The sequence below is a fragment of a genome, unplaced genomic scaffold (assembly GCF_019419815.1).
Source record: "Pyrus x bretschneideri cultivar Hongxiangsu unplaced genomic scaffold, Pyrus_bretschneideri_v1 Contig8, whole genome shotgun sequence".
Classification (NCBI taxonomy): Eukaryota; Viridiplantae; Streptophyta; class Magnoliopsida; order Rosales; family Rosaceae; genus Pyrus; species Pyrus x bretschneideri.
The window spans coordinates 2,238,087-2,255,209 of NW_025999820.1; the positions used below are offsets into that span (position 1 = coordinate 2,238,087).

The 17,123-nt window shown below is 37.0% G+C and overlaps 3 protein-coding genes across 5 annotated transcripts; 1 reads left to right on the forward strand and 2 right to left on the reverse strand.

The window, feature by feature from the left end:
* The first annotated feature begins 580 nt into the window (after positions 1 to 580).
* On the forward strand, positions 581 to 5,566 carry LOC103964644 (zinc transporter 5). Of its 2 annotated transcripts, none has more exons than XR_007255032.1 (11): positions 581 to 813; positions 1,944 to 2,136; positions 2,244 to 2,329; positions 2,566 to 2,650; positions 3,030 to 3,108; positions 3,282 to 3,412; positions 3,562 to 3,648; positions 3,818 to 3,844; positions 4,059 to 4,189; positions 4,630 to 4,767; positions 5,149 to 5,160. XR_007255032.1 is itself a non-coding variant. In XM_009377590.3 (11 exons), exons 1-10 carry the CDS (start codon positions 758 to 760, stop codon positions 4,740 to 4,742), a joined length of 1,074 nt encoding a protein of 357 aa, XP_009375865.2. In that variant the 5' UTR covers positions 611 to 757; the 3' UTR covers positions 4,743 to 4,767; positions 5,149 to 5,566. The 2 variants fall into 2 exon arrangements, 1 of the variants encoding a protein (XP_009375865.2); XM_009377590.3 differs by having other exon boundaries at positions 611 to 813; positions 3,818 to 3,930; positions 5,149 to 5,566.
* Positions 5,567 to 6,250: 684 nt separating this feature from the next.
* On the reverse strand, positions 6,251 to 9,901 carry LOC103964646 (ATPase GET3A). The gene is made up of 7 exons (XM_009377591.3): positions 9,482 to 9,901; positions 8,943 to 9,067; positions 8,641 to 8,791; positions 8,349 to 8,459; positions 7,810 to 7,948; positions 7,606 to 7,721; positions 6,251 to 6,796 (listed from the first exon to the last, which is right to left on the reverse strand). The coding sequence occupies exons 1-7, from the start codon at positions 9,740 to 9,742 to the stop codon at positions 6,620 to 6,622; spliced, it is 1,080 nt and encodes a 359-aa protein (XP_009375866.2). The 5' UTR covers positions 9,743 to 9,901; the 3' UTR covers positions 6,251 to 6,619.
* An 892-nt stretch (positions 9,902 to 10,793) lies between these two features.
* LOC103964647 (SPX domain-containing membrane protein At4g22990) lies at positions 10,794 to 15,791 on the reverse strand. Of its 2 annotated transcripts, XM_009377593.2 has the most exons (11): positions 15,519 to 15,791; positions 14,879 to 14,949; positions 14,686 to 14,806; positions 13,876 to 14,190; positions 13,633 to 13,746; positions 13,027 to 13,481; positions 12,608 to 12,900; positions 12,339 to 12,523; positions 11,599 to 11,789; positions 11,378 to 11,511; positions 10,794 to 11,226 (listed from the first exon to the last, which is right to left on the reverse strand). In XM_009377593.2, the coding sequence occupies exons 2-11, from the start codon at positions 14,929 to 14,931 to the stop codon at positions 10,988 to 10,990; spliced, it is 2,100 nt and encodes a 699-aa protein (XP_009375868.2). In that variant the 5' UTR covers positions 14,932 to 14,949; positions 15,519 to 15,791; the 3' UTR covers positions 10,794 to 10,987. The 2 variants fall into 2 exon arrangements, with proteins under 2 accessions (XP_009375868.2, XP_009375871.2); XM_009377596.2 differs by lacking the exons at positions 14,686 to 14,806; positions 14,879 to 14,949; positions 15,519 to 15,791 and having other exon boundaries at positions 13,611 to 13,746; positions 13,876 to 14,081.
* Between the last annotated feature and the right edge of the window lie 1,332 nt (positions 15,792 to 17,123).

The window sequence follows — 17,123 nt, forward strand, 5'->3', positions numbered from 1 at the left end:
CCACCACTGACGTCGACTGAAATGAATATCTTCTTCTTTGTTTTCCCTCCCTTTGTTCTTCCCCCTCATTCCCACAAATCCCAAAACCTAATTCCTTTGCCAGCCACCATAAACCACCACCATCACCAAGTTCCATCCAACCACCCAGAACAAGACTCTTCTCTCCCTGCATCTTCTTCTGGCTACCGGATCTCCCTCCTTCTTCTCCACCGCTACATCTTCGACCCCTACAAACAAACAAAGATTTGTCAATTTTTATTTCTTTCCCTTTCTTATCTTATTTAGTACCAAACACAGTATAAATAATACGATCATTAATCTGATACTACCCCAAACGCCCGACTAATTTAATTAGTACCATCTGGTGGTTATTTATTCTATCCGACAGAAATAATCAGTATAGTCCGAGTTGCCAAACAAGGTCTAAAAGAAAAATAAATTTAGTGCTTAGCGCTTAGCGATGGACCCAAAATCAATACGGCCAGGATAAGTGACCAAAAGCCACAGCTATACGAAACGGGCCTCACGTCCTTCATTCATGGGCTCGCAACATAGCAAGGGCCCGACGACCCCTTCTTGCTGAAGCTCAAGTGAAGAAATTGAACTTGGCAGAGACGAAGCTTGCGGAGGTTTTTGCTCCGGCTTTGCTTTCTTCTTCTCCACTTACGAAGCTGCAGAGGAGAATATAATCCGCGATTCAATGTTGAATTAATCGAATTCTGTGATTAACTTTGCGATTCAGCATTTGGGTTCGAAAATGATGTCTCCGAGGCCAGTTCCTGAAGATCGAGGAGGATCGTCTCCCCATTTTAGGTAACCCAATCAATCCAATCTCATTTCTCTGTAATTTTTTTCTTTGATTTTGAGGATTTGAATTGTAAAACCCTAGGGCTTTGTTTGATTTGCGAGAAAGTGTGTGAATCTTGTGTTGTTAATCTATCTGGTTACGAAAATCATAAAACTGGCAATGCTTTTCGTTTTGTTTGGTTTCTGGGAAAATTGGGTCTGAGTTTTCTTGGTGCTCAAGGGTTTGAGAATCATGAGTAGCTGAATAAGTTTGTATAGATATAAATGCAAAAGGAGGAAATAGAAGGGAAAAAAAAAAATTAGCTTTGTGAAATTGTGAAGTTGGGGTTGGTTGTTGTAGATATTGTTGGGTGGCAATCAGCTACCTACTTTGGAAGACTGTTCTGCATAGTTTTAAGAAGTTTTGGGATGCTTTGGCGTGTACGAGGGGCCATTGGATCATTAAGCGTAATGCTTTGCAAAATTGGTGTTGATTACTTTTGTTTTTCCTCTTTACTGACATGGGAATTTAAACTTTAGTTGTCGCTGAGACAATGATCGTAATTATAGTTGCCGCAAGTTTACAGTAAATGGATCTTCCCCCACCGTAAGTCCTTGATATCTCCAGCTTGGTGTGCAATGGTCAATATCCTTTACCACAAAGTATTAGGTTTTTTCTTGTTACTGTTACAGAAGAGGGGATTAATAGGTGAATCAGAAGGTAGTGTGATGAGATTTCCATTTTTAAGGAGGTTCAATCTGTGGTTAGTTGAGATTAAGGGCTTATAAGTTTTCAATATGTACTAACTAATGAGGAGCTCTGTAGTATCTGGTGTAGTACAGAAGCAGTCCTCAGGAGCTAATGTTCAATGTTGAAGGTAGACATTAGTTGCTGTATAGTCTGTATTCAGTCTGGATTTTGTTGTTTCTTTTAGCTCCGGTGGAATAGATTTCTATTTCACCCCCCTTCGGCCCAATAAGAAACGTATAGTAGAAGAACTTATGGAAGTTCCGAGGTTTATCATATTGTATCTAATACGCCAACGTGTAAGCCCAATATTTTTTTTTCTTTTGGGTGAGATCAGCATTTCATGTGTTTTTACTTCGTTGTTCTCTTTACTACAACTAATTATGCCACTGATCTTATCTTAATGTAGGCAAACACCCTTTCAAATAATCCATATTATTGGAAACTTCTTGAGAATATGGTCAATTTACTCCCTGTACCGGTACTTGTCTGAAACGGGAGCTTCGGTTGTACTTTTTCTGTTCACCTGCCTGATCCCAGCATCCATCCTATTTCTAATTATGCAAAAGCCTTGGAAGGGCAGGCCGCTCTCAAATACACAGGTTCCATGATACTTTGGCTTTTATTAGAAACACCTGAAAAGGCATCTGTAAAGTTTATTCAAATGATTGCTATTGCATACTTCTTGAGTGTTCCGTGTTGTTTTCAGGTGGTGCCTTCTGTAATAAATGGTGGCATAACAGCTTTATACTTTATTTTGTGGGGAAAAGGCCTCAAATCATGTGGACCTCTGAGGTAGGCTTGGCTTATAAGATTTCAGATACCACTACAAGTGCTTGTGTGTATAAGTTTCAATTTTATGAATATTCTAATTACATTTTTTTCCCAATTTTTTCAAATTATGTGAGTATGCATTTGAGCAACAATCAGCCAGTAGCAATAAAAATATGGAGCATTGAACATAATTTGAACAAATAGAATTGATTTTGTTAATTACAACTGATTTGTTTCATCTTTGCATATTATGTTAGAGCTATATTAGCAGAGTATTCTGGTGCTGTCCTTGGAGTACTGTCTGGAGTATTATATGGGCGCAGGGGTCACGTTTGGAAAAAGGTAGCTCGGTTAGATGCTTTGTCCTTTGCTTAGAATGTGTCTTCATGTAAATAATCTACCATTGTCTTCGAGCGCATAAGCTAACATTTTGTGTTTGGCATGTTTCTCTCTTAATGAAGGCCTTCACTAATGTCCTTGGCCATTTTCTCGCTTCATTATGTTATCTTTTCTCTAATTACATAAAATAGGTTAGGACTTTACTCATTAGGCTGGTTGGTGTGTGGACTTTTACGTATTCAAGTTTTAGTGAAGATATATCAAGGAATAATAGTACAAGACCTACAGTTCTGGTGACTTGATATAAAAAATAATTTGATTGAAAAATTGGAGCCATGAGATTCTTCTTTGCTCACATGGATGTTTCTTCATCTTTTACCAGGTAGGTGGGCTTATTGCAATGGTGGCATCTTTCTACTTCTTATCTCAAGGGTGGGCCATGGAAACATATTCTCCATTCTATATCCTCTTTTATTAAATCTGTCCTTTCCCTACTGTATAGGATTGTTGTGTTTTATTATTGTTCCTTACCATATCCTCCATGTCGTCTTTCCTCTTCTGTCTTTTTGGTTTGTCTATTTTCAACATAATGATTGCGTTTTGGTAGTGTTATTGTGACTTAACCTGAATTTACCATTTAAAGATAGCCTTGATGATGAGGTTCAGACGGAGCCATTGTTAGGTATAAAAGAGATGGCCCTTCCAATCTTTGCTGGCATCTTATCAGCATTGAGGAGGGTGATCGCACGGCGTGTTTCACTCAAGGTGCTGAATTGCTGATATTTGTCTATCTTCAGTTATCTTATTATTCTTTTGCTCTAACCCGTTCCAAGGAATATGTATCTGTCTAATTTTCTATTAATTAAAACTATTAACAAATTACTGCTGCTGGTTGCATCATTCTGTGCTTTCAGAATCAACTTAAAAGGCGACTTAATGCAATAACTGTTGCCTCTGCAACATGTTTCCTGTTCCCTGTGGCCATGTGGGACATGATCATAGTAAGTTGTATGATACGATAAGCGGTTCTAGGTCAAATTTGATTAGATTTACATTTTCAGTTGGACTCTAGTTCAATTTTATGGGCTTGCTATGTCTGTTTTGTTCTTTATTAGCCCTCTCCCTGTTGTTCTTTCTGATTTTTCGTGTTGGTTTTGTTGGGGCACTTAGGGATCACCTTCAAGTACCAGCGATAAGGTGCCATTCTCTACTTGGGCTTTTTTGAGCACCATTCTTTTTGGAGTAATCTTGATATTCTATGTTGATAGTATGGCGGAAGAAAGGTATATTTCAGAACTTTCGATGCAGTTTTGGTTAATCTATGTAGAAATGCTTGATTATCAGTTATTACTTGTCTACATGATCATTTCATATACTTAGTTTGACCATTAATGCTCCTAATGTATTATAGGTTGCACATGGTTTTCTCTTCTCCAAGGCATTTAATGGTAGCTGGAGGATGCATTATCATTATGGAGATTGTGTACAAAATGGACTTTTCTCTTCCAGGCTTTCTAATTTGCTGCTTAATTTTGGGCTTTGGTATGTGTATAGTATTTATCACTGCCAGCGTCGGCATTGTCATTAAGATTGTGATCAACATCATCCTCATCTCTATTATCGTATCTTGTCTTCACTGCAATTTATTGAAAATGAAGTATTTTCTGGTACAGATGAGCGCTTCTTATGGATGCCATTTGTTTATTGAGTAATATTTTTTTTAGTAGAGCAATAGTGTTAGTGGGTTAGATGTTAATTGTTAAGGGGGAGGGGAATCTGTGGGGACTGAACACGCACCATGATGCATATGCATGATTGCTTTCCGCCACTGTGGTAAAGCGCCATCTACGTTTATTGAGTAATTTATTCATTCACTTATTTGCATATCTGCATTTCCACTTTTTTTTTTTTTTATGTTTCTGTTTTGTTTTTATTAATTAGTTTTGCATAAATTTTCTCTAAAGTTTGAATAACTTTTGTAGGGATATATGAGGCAACTTCTTTGGAACGTGGTAGAAAAGATTCTTTTCAAACTGCAGATTCATCAAATGGGATGCTAGGGGACGAAATTCAGATGTCGTCACTTCCAACTTGATTTATGTTTACGTTTGGATTACAAGGTTGTACTTATCGTTTGCTTACAAATTCCTCATCTTTATTTGCTATAGGCAGTAATAATCTGTTGTGAGTCGTAGTCTTGAAAGTAATAGGCATATTGATGATGTTAGTTCTAGTTATGTGAGGATCTACAGATTTTAGCAGAGTAATAAATCCTGATATATGTGAAGGGTTAGAAAAGAGATACGTTAACGAGGATCAACATCCCACCCGAAAAGCTAGAACACATGATTAACGGATATTGTCTGTGCACTGAGATACAAAGCGCACAACATTGTCAGCAAATTCTTTCTTTCATTAGTATTTCATGATTAAACCAATATTTCTCATCTCAGGTCTGTGCTTTCTTTTTCTTTGCTGATTATTCTCTGTTTCTCATTCAGTTGCAATTGTGTCAGTAGCAAATTCGTCGGCTGCAAGTAGCTACACAAATGTTGGTCCACTGGTCAGATGCTAGAAAACCATAACCAGGAGGAGGGAAATATACGCGTTGCAAAACTTTACACAAACTCTGGATTGTTGAAATGGTAGGAAACTCCCAAGAAATTTGTTGGTCATCGATCCTGATGTGGAATGTTGGTGGATCGTGGCAGTATTGAATCTGTTGAATCCATTACCACTTAGAAATGTGCCGTACAGTTCTAACCGGTGATAGTTTACCATCTGTTGAAGAAATATACTTGTACTAACTTTTCAGGAATTATACGAGATCATTTCTCTCTTAAAATTCGTTTTTTGGCGTTGGATTTTCGTCAAATGGTTGGTGAAGATTATATGTTATGATTTGTGTTTGGACTCGCATTCTCTTCCCTTCTATCTCTTTTGTCTTGTTGGTGCCTTTTTTTAATCAGAACCATTCAGCTAGATGCAGTGGGTAAGTGCTACCTCCTACAACCCAAACTTTGCTCGTCTTTCCACAGTGTCTCCACCATTTCGCCATGCTGCCAAAACGATCTAAACCGTGCCTGCTGTCGGTTGTTGTCGCTTAGGTGGCAAAGGACTTAGAATCATACGAGCAGTCTAAAATAGAGGACGTAGAATCACCATGGAGTGGCTCAGTGGTTGGGGATGAATTTCAAGCTCATATTCCACACGACACGTTCTGTGTTCGATTCTTGTACTTGAATGGTTGCTAGGGGAGGCTGAAATGCCTCTGTGTGTCTTCTTGGCTCCTAGAAGGGTGGACTACCATGGCAAAGAGAGAAATTTTACGATAAAAATTACACTCAACAAGGAGTAAGTAAAATAGAAGACGTAGGAATGTTGTTTTTTTGGAAGAATTTACTTATCAACCCACCCAAAACATCATTCCGCGTTGTACTCAAATTTTCTCTAGTTTACTGAACTGATCTCATGGATCAATGCACGTTTTCTGAATATTGTTCAACTTAATCGTACAACAAAATATCACAGCCTTATGTTATTTTCTTTCAAAAGCAGATGTTCAAATGTATAAAAATCATTTGGTACGCAAGGAAAGATAAATTGCTGTAAAATGCCAATTCATATTCCCAGACAATCCAATGTACAGAGCTTATAATCCATTCACTTTCTTTCCGGAACAAAATTGCAACATACTGATTTTGGCATAAAGCTCAGTCAGGGCACATAAAAGAACAAGAGTTTCGCCCGTAAATTGTTCGATGTCGGAACATCTTGAATGAAATAAATTACATTAATGCGCAAGAGATGGCACTTCTTATGATCTTGATTCTAAGAGGACAGAAAATAACTCAGCAAATAAATCAATCAACCCGGAAACATCAATCAGCGGTAAACGGAATACACCTTCTCCTGGTAGCCTAAACTGGGAAGAAGATGATGCTAAATTACAAAGTGGTGAACCTGGCGTTATTAGACCTTTTGTTTTCCTTTCCTCAGTCTTTCTAGTTCTGTTTCAGTGTCTTTCAACTGCTGCCTTAGAGTGACCACTCTTTTCTCTAACTCTTCCAATGTGCCTTTGCTGGTGGAAGGTTGGTATGGTGTCAGAAAATGACACGAAAACGCTTTTAGAGCATCAACTCCTGTAACCTGCAAAATCCAAAGTAATCAAAAGGTTGATGATCAATAAGCAGCCAATAATAGTATTACGAATCGGTGTGGTACAAATTCTAAAGTTAATAAGCCCTAAAGTAGGAAGCCATGAAAAGAGGTGAATTTAGTTGCAACATACACCTCATGAAAACATTAGATTCATTTGCAATGTTCCTTCAAGATGTTCTCCAATTGAAATAATAGGTTACGTTTTTGGAACCAAATTGAAGAATAAAGAGGCCTCAGAAATCTAATGGATAGATATCATCATATGGTGGTCTCACAGAACCCATCAAGAATAGCTACATCCTATAGTACTATACATTGTGGAATGGAAAGAAACAGAGATTCGGAGCTAAAATAGTTTCATTATCTTTATAATTCTTTTAGTAAATTGACCAACCAACCCCCAGAAGGATCAAAGCACTGGGATATTCGGTGTGAAATCACATTCCTTACTTTTTCTCAGCTGGTTGAATATTTTACATAAATATATAAGAATATTTGAATAAAATATAACTAAACAAAAAGATTAAGTACTAAATATCCCGGAGAAGAAAAGGAATGGCGGGTGGGTAAATCATGGTAAAATTCCATCATCTATAGCTCTCTTTCCTACTAGGTTGAGATTTTTGTGAAAAATGGAGATAAAAGTCTTGATGCGTTCTGAGACATTCACAAAATAACAATCACTCAAATAGAAAGTACGGGGAAGCTCACTGCAAAAGTTTACAGATCACCAACCCCCTTTTCTTTCCAGTGCAAGAAGTCAAAGTTTCATAAATTATGGCACTCTATGGTCTTACCTCTTCCGGCAGCAACGGCAGCTTGGTGATGTTGAAGTCGTCATACAACATGTAGAACTGATCAAGGTACTTTTGTTGCATTCGCATTCTTGCTTTGAGTAGTTTAGATTCTGTGCCTACAAAAACAAAATTACCCAATAGATAATTAAACTTGAGCTAAGAGCATGTAAAAGAAATTAATGTACACGGACACCGTAGGCATACCTTCTTCATCATAAAGTACTTGGTTAATGATGATGTTGTGTGTATCTATCTCAAATTTGGTGAGTTCCTGCACCAGTCTCTCTGTTTCATAGAGAGAGAGGAATTCTGGAATGCAAACGCAGACAAAGGTCGTCAAGTCCTGCAAAAGTGAGATATGAATGCCTCCACAATGCCTGTATATTTGGAAATTTAATTTGGAGGCAGAAGAGTGATGAAGTTTGGAAAAACAACTTCAGATTTTGAAAAGAACTTAAAATTCCTCCTCCTTTCAAAACTGACTCATGAAAGCATCACTACTCATGATATCGAATGAAACAAAAGGTTTCAGTTTCTATCTAAATAAGTGGAAAAAGTATTTTCTCTTCTTTAGGATCCAAAACCCAACCAAGGAAAAATCTTTATTTATTTTACCCTTTTTAGCTTTGCTCTAATCTAATGTATTAAAAATCTAAAACATATCTGTTACCGTACAATAGTCATCCTATCCAAAATCAATGATACAGACAACAGAAAAAAGAAAAATGAATGAGCAGACTTACTGGGTCTTTAAATTGTCGATTGACTTGTTCAATCACATCTTTCATGCCCTCCAGCTTTCCCAGAATTGCATCCTCTCCAAATTCGTCACCAACACCAAAGAGGCTTGTCATCTGCCTCGATCAATTTTGAACACTTAATACCATAAACGTCGAAACAGTTGTAACTGACCAATTACAAGCTTACAAAACTCAGACAAAAGAAATTTACGAAAAAGTTAAGACTCCACGTGTGTCTTAACCATATAATTTTGAATGCAAGGGAAGATATGACTGACAGTTCAACGGTATATACCTGAGTCATTAGACCGCCAAATTTATTTTTCAAAGACATCACTTTCGCCAGACCTTTCTCCAAGGTTGATGGAAACTGCAACAGCCGAAGCGTATGGCCAGTTGGTGCAGTATCAAATACTATAACCGAATAATCCATTGTTTGGACCAATCTGCATGGACATAATTTCCACAAATGAATTGGCAGATTGATTGGTAAAACACTAAATTAAAATAAGCAACACATGAGAGGAGCTCTACCAAGATAGTAAATAGCAAGTATTGATTTGCAAAGAAACAAACATAAGGGAACAAGAATCTCACTTTAGCATCTCGGCAAAGCTCATGGCCTCATCAATTCCAGGAATAGCATTTGCTAGATCAGAAAACAGATTATCCATTCCATCGTTTCCACCCATGTCTTCGTGCTCAACGGTAGGATCCACTTCCTATGTAGGATCAAAACCAATCAATGAGACTGCATAAAATGCAAAGCGCGCGCACACACAAATGCAGCATAGGGAGGTCGAAATTCAGCAACAAGTACTAAACCAAGCAATGAAGAATTAACTGCCTCTAATTTCAAAAAATAAATCAAATTCTCAACAATTTGTTCATATAATTGAAGCTAAACTCAAAATCTATGAACTGGGAATCCCCAATTTTATCAAATAGCACCAAATTCCAAGAAGCCAACAAGTGGGAACTTCTTTTGCCCCAAAAAAAACCGGGTATTTCCCAAATTCATTAAAAACCCAAAATTCCACCCACCAAAAAATTCCCAAAACCCACAATTCACCTAAAGCAAGAATTACCCAGTAAAAATAATTGAAGGAGGCAAGATTGTGAATCGAAAAGCGTACCATAGCATAGAGATTGGTGAACCCGTTAACCAAAGTGGGAGTCTTGGTGAACTTCTGCTGAAAAGCATCGCTGAGATTGTGAGCAGGGTCGGTGGAGATGATCAAAACGGAGGATCTGACTCTGGAGAGAAGGATCGAGAGGATCGAGCTACATGTCGTTTTGCCCACGCCACCTTTGCCGCCAACAAAGACCCACTTGAGGCTCTCTTGTTCCAGTACGTTCTGTATAGTCCCCTCTGGTAAATCAGACGCTGTCGCCATTTACTCACAGAGCACTGTTCACTCTCTCTCTCTCAAGAGTAAGCAATTGGAACCCAGAAATCTAGAGAGAGAAAGCAACAGTGGGAAGGAGACAGTGGGTGATCCACCCCGAGAACGTACGCTGCCGTAGATATTTCGGGTTGGGTTTTTGAGCCCACGGTCTTCGAAAAATCCGAACGAATAAGTATCACAATATTCGGTAGGTAATGACCGAACAATTTGTCATTTTCCTTCGGTTTGTTTTAGAAGGGGTGTATTCAATTGGGAATTTGAAAGATTTCAATATATTTATAAATCCATAGATTTTTAAGGAGTTTAATTGATTTGTAGAGATTCCATGTAAAATTTTGATTCAATTCTCTCGAAATCTCATAAGGAGAGGTGAGATTTGTGAATGCTAAAAATACACTACGAAATTTCTCAAATTCCTTAACTTTTTGAAATTTTTTAAAATTAAATTCTAATTGAATACACATGGAATATTATAAACTTGTTTAAATCTTAATTGAATACACTCAAATTTCTAAGGATTTTAAGATAGTTTCTTAAAATCTTGATTGAATACACATTGAATTTCAAAGAGTTACTTAAACTTCTGATTGAATACCTCTAGATTCATTAAAAGAATTAAAATCTCTCAAAATCTCAATTGAATACTTTCCTTGAATGTTGTTTTGGAAAATGCTTTTAATACAATAGATTTACGCAATTTTTCATACTCGGTTATATAATCCTCCCAAATTATCAACCCACATTCTATATTCCACTTTCTTGACTCTCTCGTAGCGATCTAGAATGTATACAATCAGTTGTGAAATATTAATGCATGTGAAACATCCACACGTACATGCACAAGTGATTGCCCTTAACATTAATCGGGATATGTTTTCTTTCACTATTTAAAATGACGTTGATGAAAGGAGATTTGGACTTAAACTCCAGTAAACCACTAAAGACAAACTCCTCACCATAATATGTTTGTGCCATATAACTCATTTTCTAAGGAGAAAAAAAACCCTTAATTGGCAAATATCAAATGAAACACTAATAATTTGGGCATGTAATAAAGTCTGTTGTGTTATTATATTAAGCTGCTACAACATTTTGAGAACTTGAAAAACATATTGCAAGAGATTCAAGTCCTCACTTTTCATGTAAACACCACCAATAAAAAAGCATTGTTGGCATTGGTTTAATACTCAGAAGGTGTAGAGTTCCATTGTACTAAGAGAAGAGGGATGGAAATTAGTAGAGAGAGTTGTAGGTGAAGCAGGTGGCAACAACGGAAGTGATACAGATGAAGAGTGCAGGAACTAAGGTGGTGTTCAAGAGCTTGCTTTCGCCCAAAGCCCCCGATATGGTTATTGTTCCATCTGCGATTACCCGAGCTAGGGTTCCTGCTTCGGTTGAAAGCAGTCCGCCATTGTAAGTCCCCCGAGAAAGCCTCGATGACATGACACGAGATAGGAGTGATAAGTTCACACCTGGATTATTACATCAACTGTCAATCTTTTTATTTGATTAAGCAAAGCAAAATTTCATGTGTATGTGACCAGAAACTAAATAGATGATTTTTCAGGGCAAACACTTCAAATAGAGAAGCAATTATCGTTCCTAATCTAGAGAGTGAATTACCTTCGAGGACTTCAGCTGCCACGAATGTTAAAAGCGCCGAGCCGACATATTGAGGCACGGAGTAAGGGATCAATACGTGAAAGCTTAGTAGTATACCTATGCATACCAAAATCTCCGATACCAGTAAAACCTGCCTGCAATCGGAGACAAAATATATGCATAAGCTGATGATCAACATATAACAGATAATACACACTGACTTCTCATTCTTGAAGGTTTACCTTTCTTCAAACATGTTGCTGATGTAACTTCCAATAACAACGTTCACTGGAAGCACTGTTAACCCAAGACATGCAAGAAAGGCTGCCACACTACTAGTTGACCAAACAAAATAATATCCAGTGATGACACTGGATTCAGCGAGCACAATCTCCATTGCGTATTTGAGCATGAAATAGATATATAGTTGAACCTGTTGAGCGTTCACAAGATTCAAGTAAGACGTCGTGCCAAATGTTGGAACAAGTTCAAAAGAGATGAAAGCTCTAAATCAGTAATATATGTTCATGCTACTTTACTAAAGCAAGCTTGAGAGCTGAAAAAGGGAAATGAACGAGGCGATCTAAGAAAACCAGAGTAACATATGGTGAGAGAGAGGATCTAAGAAAACCAGAGTAACATATGGTGAGAGAGAGGATCTAAGAATGTACAGTTAGAACATCGTATTGCTACATTCTTCGGATTTCCATAAACCTAAAAAGATTTGCTTCGAAAAGATACAAAACTTCTTAGTTTGGCGAACCTACGAAATACAAACATATGACTTCAGTGATGCCATTTTGTTATGATGAGTTTTCTTAATGAACGATTTTTATTTCCCATGGTTTTAGAATATCGATCTGCACAATCTAGCTTACTCAACAACAACTAGTCGTCGAAATTCATGAGGTGAATGTTCCTCCTTCTCTCCCCGACGAATAAAGACTTCAACTACAAGTAAGAACTAGAAAATACTCAATACCTTGACTGAAGGGGTTAGTAGTCTATATGCTGACACAATTGAATTGACTGGTTTCTGAATTTGCACAGCATCTTCCTCGGCATCCTCACCATCTGTGTCTCTATCTTCAAGTTTTTCCTTTGCTTTGGAGTTTGTAAGGAACGGTTGTGTAGAACCATTCTCCACAGAAATATTTACGTATTTCCCTATTCCAAAAAGCTTCATATCAGTAATAAAGATATTGTGTTCCATAAACAGTATCAAGAATGAAGCATATCTTGCTTACAGACCAGAATTAGATTCTCGTGGCACTTCTGGAGCACGAGAAGGTTCTTTGAAAGAGATTGACAACCACAACAGATAGATGAGCCACGCGAGAGCCATTACCCAACCAGGTAATGTGTCTTCATTGAATGTCAACTTATAAATCTTGAAATTTCTTTGGAACAAACAAGCAAGAGCAGGACCACATGCCATTCCAAGCGCACCGGCACTAACAAAACCAGCAGAAGCCTGCATTCGCAGTTTCAGGGGTACGCAGTCACTGATGTAACGCCTATTAACTGCTCTTGCAGAACCTAACCTGCAAAATTGACAGCATGACTATCGGTGTTAACAAGGTAAACGAGAGAATTATATTCCAAAGCATGAATAGGAACGGATAACTTGTGCACTAAATTTACAGTTTAACTATAAAAAATTCACCTACCCACAGAATAATCGACCAATCAGAAGTACTGATATGGAATTAAGATCATAAGCTAGAGCATATAAAGTATTTCCCACCAGAAGAATGATGCTGCTAAATATGAGTGGTCTCATGTATGATCTATTTGACCAGGCACTAAAATAAACTGAAGAAAAGATCTGGGCAACCGCCATCGATCCAATCACAACACCACAGACAGTTGCCGCAGCTCCGAGGGTCATGGAGTAATTGTCAGCTGTTGGGACAATTATATATGTATTAACCATATACAGAAATGTGTTTGCCAAGTTTAAGATGAGTGACATGAAATGATATTTGCTGTCATCAGCCTGATCCCCGGATAGAATTGGTAAATCCTCCTCCATGAGAAGTGCATGTTTTCCCAAATAATGAAGGAAACTTGTTGAATTTGACAACCTGTTCACCGCTGCCCTTAGAGAATTAACGACAGGATCCTGCGAAATAAGACCAAATATTTAAACGTCAGTTGAAATTCAATATTGCATAACATACTTGCAGAGGCAGAAACAATTTGAAAATCAATGAGAGGGATTAGAAAAAAGAATTGTTGCTGCAAAGAATACTTCAATGGATATTAGAGTAAACCGGGTGAGAAAAAGCAGGTTGATCATATATTGATATGTAGTTCTCATATTGCTGTTGAAATCCTTGAAGATCCGCAAGGTTGCGAGATATGGCTCCAACAACAGCTCCGATACCCTGCACGTTTAGCTATTAGTTAATGATCCTTGTTTTCAAATATAAAGACAGTATGATTCGTGGAAACCATTCATAAGCTGCAGTTAAATACGAAAGTTAAAGAAATGAGTACAAAATTCAGCACATTACCACATGCTTGCAAACTTGTCGTAACTGAGAATAAGGATGATTTGCGCGAGTTTTGACATAGTAATCTGTAAATTTATAGCCAAACCGCTTATCAAACTTCTTCAATATCTTACGCAGACCGATAGCATTCATCTCAACAAAAGATAGGATTCTTAAGAGATCGCGTCCAACTGATCTGTATGCTTCTTGCAGTTGAGAAATTCTCTCTCTATCAGCATCTTGTCGTATGAGAGACTCATATTGTTCTCCAAGACTAGATAACCTGCTTGCAAGCACTCCTTGTTGTTCCAGCATAAACATGACAATCTTTTCAATCTGAATTTAAAAGACAAAAATACAAAAATGAAAAAAGAAATCATGCTTCTGGCGATGATTTAACACCTAAATCATCCATCAGTGTGAAAGGATCAGCTCTACCGGCAAAAATCTATGCTTCGACGTCAATGAATTTAAAAAAGATGAAGTTGATCCACACCAGAAAACAGGGGAAAAGAAAGCTCGGCAAGTCTAGACATTTCATTTGGATTTTGGACCATATCCAAATAGATTATCAATTTAATAGACAATAGTTCATCGGCATATGTCCTAATGTCTTTATTTTCCATACTTGAAAATATGATGAAGGGTAAAAAACCAAGTAATATTATCTATGAGATGCAGCAACAGATTGGCCTCACATGTAGTAAACTTTAGCAGAAGGATCACAAATGTGCATGACTTTTAGTTTCGGCAAACATCGCGAATCAAGATAACAATGGCGATTTTGAGAAGTCCTTAAGAACATAATTCCTACATGAATATACGAGTTACCTCGCTATCGAGCAATCTTGAGAAGTCTTTAAGAACATGGGGATGGTTTTGTGTTCCAACTTCAATTTGTTGAGTATACTGGTTGAGTTTCTTCTTCATTAACTTGTAGTCCAAATAGCATCTGAAATGAAATAATCAAACTAAAAGTCTAAGCAGATAACATTTTTCAGGTCAAAAACTTACTCGAACATACCCTTGCCATTCTTGAATTTGCGATTCTCGCAACTTCTTCCCGAAGGCGACCATCTTTCAGATTCAATGCAACTGCACGAAGAAAATCAGCAGCAACAGTGTTTTTGTAAGAGTTGATAAAGCAGCAAAGTGAAGAAGTACTAAAATTTTCCTTCCTCTCAAATGTTAATTATATGCTTTTCGACTTGTAAAAGGAGCAAGATTTTGTTTTGGTAAAATTTCTAGTTTGATTTTTACCAAAACAAAATAATCTAGTTTGGCAATTTCTTCATAACTACTCAAGAACGGAAAAAAAAATAATCTTCTCCCTTAATTTTTTTTCTCAACGAAAACTGGAAAACAACGAAATCTTTGATTTGCCCCATTTTTCTCAGTTTCACTTTCCTTGGAGTAAAACGTCCATATTAAGAAATTTTAACTGAAAACATTTAAAAAATAAACACATGAAATGAACTAAACAGTGTACTCCCCCTATAAACCCAAGTCCAAATACCACTCGTCATGTATGGCCTTAGATTAAATTAATTAGAATATTGCTCGAAAACACATAAACACAATTCCATATTAAACAAAATCGAATTCAAACAAAAAATGAACAAAAACCCAGAAATTTAATTGGCTGGAGAAGCAGATAACGTTACCAAATCCCAAATAGTTCATCTACCACACACCTTTATGTTTTGGCAAAAAAAAATATCGAAATGGATTCGATTTGAAAGAATTGAAGTTTGTGGGGAAAGCCGAAAAGGCAAGAACCTATATGCGTGGGAATGGAAGTCCAGAATCATGAGAAAGGTTCCAGGAAACGGATTCCGATAAGAATCTAATGAAGAGAGGATCTGTGTGTGGTGTGGAGTTCTCCTCTTTAAGTGTTTAACTGAAAGAGAGAAGAGTGTAAGTGAATGAGTCAATGTCATGAACTGTCGCGCGAAATCTGTTGTATACGTGGAAGGAGTAAAATGGTAATTACGTTGTCTGTATCTCCATTTCACATGATACTTTGGACGCTTTCTGCAGAAAGCTAACAAACCAAAAACCATGCATAACGCCATCCCAATATGCAATAGCAGCCCCAAAAAAATTAATATGACATACAAAATATCAAAAGATCTACAGCCACGAGGTATTATAAATTAGATTTTTTATTTTGCTAAAATAATTTTTTTATATAAAAATTCTTTATAGTAAATTGATGGTAAAATTATATATATTTTTTTAAATTTCAAAACCCTGCTTATTTAGTTGGACTTTATTGTTCTACTAGTAGTTTAAATGACTAAAAACATTTTTGGTAAACATGTTCTTTAGGGTGAACTGCCAATTTAGTCTTTGAATTATCACCTAAGTGAAAATTAGGTCTCTAAATTACTTTTTTTCTTTCAGAAAAAACAGTCTTTGAATTATAAAAAAATCTACCAATTACATCCCTTGTGACATCCCACATCGTCCAGGGAAGTGATCCTTAAATGTATATTCTCATCCCTACCTAGCACGAGGCCTTTTGGGAGCTCACTGGCTTCGGGTTCCGTTGGAACTCCAAAGTTAAGTGAGTAGCGCGCGAGAGCACTCCTATGATGGGTGACCCATCGGGAAGTTCTCGTGTGAGTTCCCAGAAACAAAACCGTGAGGGCGTAGTCGGGGCCTAAAGCGGACAATATCGTGCTAAGGTGGTGGAGTGGGCTCGGGAAGTGATCCGTCCCGGGCCGGGATGTGACATCCCTAATATTATATTCGAAGCTACTATATTCAATTTTCCATCAATTTAAGTCATGTTACTTGCATGTGATACATATTGAAGGGTAGGTTGGTAATTTTACATAAAAAAATAATTTATGGAGTTAACTTTCGAGGGTAAATTAGACATTATTATATTCGCAACCTATATGAAGTGTTAAGAGCTTATAAGCGAGAAAAGAACGGTATTACACTCTAAAGTGTGTTGTTGAAAAATTGGATAAATAGCTTTGAATATAATAGTAGGGATGAAATTAGCAAATTTAAATGAATTTAGGGACTTATTTTACAGAAAAATAATTTAGGAAACTAATTTTCACTGAGGTGATAATTCAGGGACTAAATTGGCACTTCACTCTATTTTTAAGTCAGTTTTTAATAAATATGCAAGTAAGTCCTAAAAGAGCACTTGAAGTACTTCCTGCAAGAAGTACAAAGTGTGCAACTCAAAGTGTTTTAACCTAATAGATTTTATTTGAATTGTATTCTTTAGAAGGCCAAATTTTACTTCA